The sequence below is a fragment of the Gastrolobium bilobum genome, unplaced genomic scaffold (assembly GCF_033153095.1).
Source record: "Gastrolobium bilobum isolate Gb01-03AN ecotype WA unplaced genomic scaffold, APGP_CSIRO_Gbil_v1 utg11328, whole genome shotgun sequence".
NCBI classification, from domain to species: domain Eukaryota; kingdom Viridiplantae; phylum Streptophyta; class Magnoliopsida; order Fabales; family Fabaceae; genus Gastrolobium; species Gastrolobium bilobum.
In genome coordinates, this window is record NW_026895840.1 from 141,532 (window position 1) to 144,206 (window position 2,675).

At 37.5% G+C, this 2,675-nt stretch overlaps 1 protein-coding gene across 1 annotated transcript; it reads right to left on the reverse strand.

Moving 5' to 3' along the window:
* Positions 1-363: 363 nt before the first annotated feature.
* LOC133296330 (uncharacterized) lies at positions 364-1,679 on the reverse strand. Its single transcript, XM_061495293.1, has 3 exons — positions 1,577-1,679; positions 1,020-1,468; positions 364-921 (listed from the first exon to the last, which is right to left on the reverse strand). The coding sequence occupies exons 1-3, from the start codon at positions 1,674-1,676 to the stop codon at positions 364-366; spliced, it is 1,107 nt and encodes a 368-aa protein (XP_061351277.1). The 5' UTR covers positions 1,677-1,679.
* Positions 1,680-2,675: the final 996 nt, after the last annotated feature.

Genomic DNA, 2,675 nt, shown 5'->3' on the forward strand with positions numbered 1-2,675 from the left:
AATGATGTTGTTTTCTACTCACCGAAGATAATCGGTTCATTGGAGAAATACAATTTCTCTTTGTATAAATAATAGGGGAAGAGAAACTCTTTCAACTTAAGCTTAAAATGATAGTAATGGTTCTGCATTTGTTTCCCTCAATTTTTTTTAATTATATATAATTGCTGAATGAGAGCTAATTATATTGAATGATTGGGCGATAATGGAGAAAGTTGCAACAACTATTATTAAATTCCAAATGTAATAATGAAAGAAACAATTTTACCGGAGAGCATTCCCAACCACACCAAAGTGTGGTCCAAGAAAAAAAACAATGACCAAAAAGGTGTCAAGAAAGACAACCAAAATCACGCACAACATGAATCAAAAAGAAGATTTTTCTTCCTCCTCGGGAAAGCGAAGGTGCTTTCCTGTTGGGGTAGGCAACCCCTTCAAACGTAGGACATTAGAGGCAATCTCAGCACAACATTCAACTTCCACTTCTTCCACAAGCTCATCATCACTATCGTAAACAAATCTTGTGTGCTTTCCAGCAAACATAGGAGCCACCACCCTTTCATTGTTCACACTAATGTTGTTCAAGCCTGCACACAGTTCATCAACCAGCAACCCTCCATCATCATACTCTTCTTCTTCAGCATCCTCATCATAATAGTCTTCTTCCTCATCATCTTCTTTTTCAGCCATTTCCTCCTCCTCATCATCTTCTTCATGTGTTTTTGCTTTGACTTGTATTGACCAAATAGAAGAAGCAGCATCATCTTCAGTGGAGCCATGGGATTTCTCTATAGAAGTCAGCACAGAGGAGCATTCTGAAACCTCAGATTTGTCTGAGAAATCAAGAAGGAGGGACCTTGTTATCAAACTCTTCTCAGATTCAGGGTTCTCTTTATTCTTCCCATCAAATATTTGATTCATCACCTGCCATAAAAAAGAAAAAAGAAAAAAGAAAAAAAAAACATTCATTTTCTTGCCACAAACAGAATAAAGAAAAAGATTAAATTTTAATCAAGACTAACCTGAGGAATCAATTGTTCTTCAATCAAGGGAGAAGGTAACACCGAAACCAAACCCGTGCGATTGTTAAGGCCACCCTCGTTGGAAAGATTCGGGATTTGAGGTGTGTTTGCGGGAGTGGGGGCAAGAAGTGACATTGGAGAGTTGGCAAGTTGAAGAAATGGACGAATTTCCATTGAGAGTTTGGAAATCTCAGCTTCTTCTTCAACCTTCTGCAAGAGGGTCTTCACCTGACCCCTCAGCAATGCTTCACCGGAACACGGTGTCTTCTTCACTCTGCTTCCCCTCTGCTTCACTATAGACGACAATGGTGTCTCAAGATCGCCACTGGCAAGCCCCACAATTGGTGAATCGTTCGATATGTCAACCAATGCACATCGTTCTTGTTGTTGTTGTTGCCCGTTTCTTTGCCTTGTTTTTGACAGATTCTTCTCTGAATCTTCAATCTTTTCTGAGAAAGAAGGAAAGAATGAAAACCCATTAACTAAAATTGAATTTTAAGAAAGAAAATAATGATGGGGTGTTTTGATGATTATAGTAGAAGAGAAAAATCACTCACTTGAAAATGAAATGTTGTTGCTGCTGATGGTGTTATTGGAAGCAGCCAAGTTTGTCTGTGATCTTGTGACTCTTCTTGCGGTGGATGATGGAGTCTCCATTGAAACCGATGCAATCAAAGATCACACGAAAGTTGGATTTGACGGTATTGTAGAGAGAAAGAGAGAGGAGCACAAGATTCAAAGGAAGATACAAGAAATATATGAATGACTTTAGGGCAAAGTTGCTAGGCTCTTATAAAAGGAGAAAGCATAAAAAAAAATGACCGTTGGAGCTTGCGCATTTTTTACTAAAAACAATGGGCAATGAACTAGCCGTTAGTTTTCATTTTTTGAATTCTGGGTCCATTTATTTGGGCCCAGCCCATAAGTTTAGTGTTGACAAATGGTATTTAATGTGGATCAACCAGGCCATTGGAAATATATTGCTATTATGCGCATTCATTTGCTATACTTGAACCTACCGAGGAACCCAATACAGTCTCTTCTTTAAGAATTTAGATATGCTATTATTGAAAAATTTGTTATATGATCATTTAATCATGTGTTAATATCTAGGTAGGGAAAGGAAAAATCGAACCTTTGACACTAACATCACGTCTAATTGTTAAAGGATTTAAGATTGTTATCAAAAAAAAAAAAAAGGATTTAAGATGGTTTTTTTTTTTTTTTTTTGATGAATAATTTAAGATGGTGATTGTGTCTATGCCCGCCATCAAAAAACTTGGCTTATTAGCAAAACAAAAAATTTAAATATTGTTATAAGCTATATTTTTTTTGCCCGCCATAAAAAAACTTGGCTTATTAGCAAAACAAAAAATTTAAACAAAAAATTTTCTATGCCCGCCATCAACCCGTCAAAAAATGAGTCCACCCCACCCCGTCCCGCTTTTAAGATGGATTGAAAAACTCAACCCATTCTACCCCATTTAACAGATTGGACGGGTTGGGCCGCGGAGGAAAACCCATTTTGCCGGATCTACCCGTAAGGCATGTTTACGGGATTGGTGGATTGATGACATCAGTCCGTCACAGTAGTTGACGACACTCTTTTTAATATTTTCGTTCTCTCTCTACCCATTTTCTCTAAAACTTCTCATT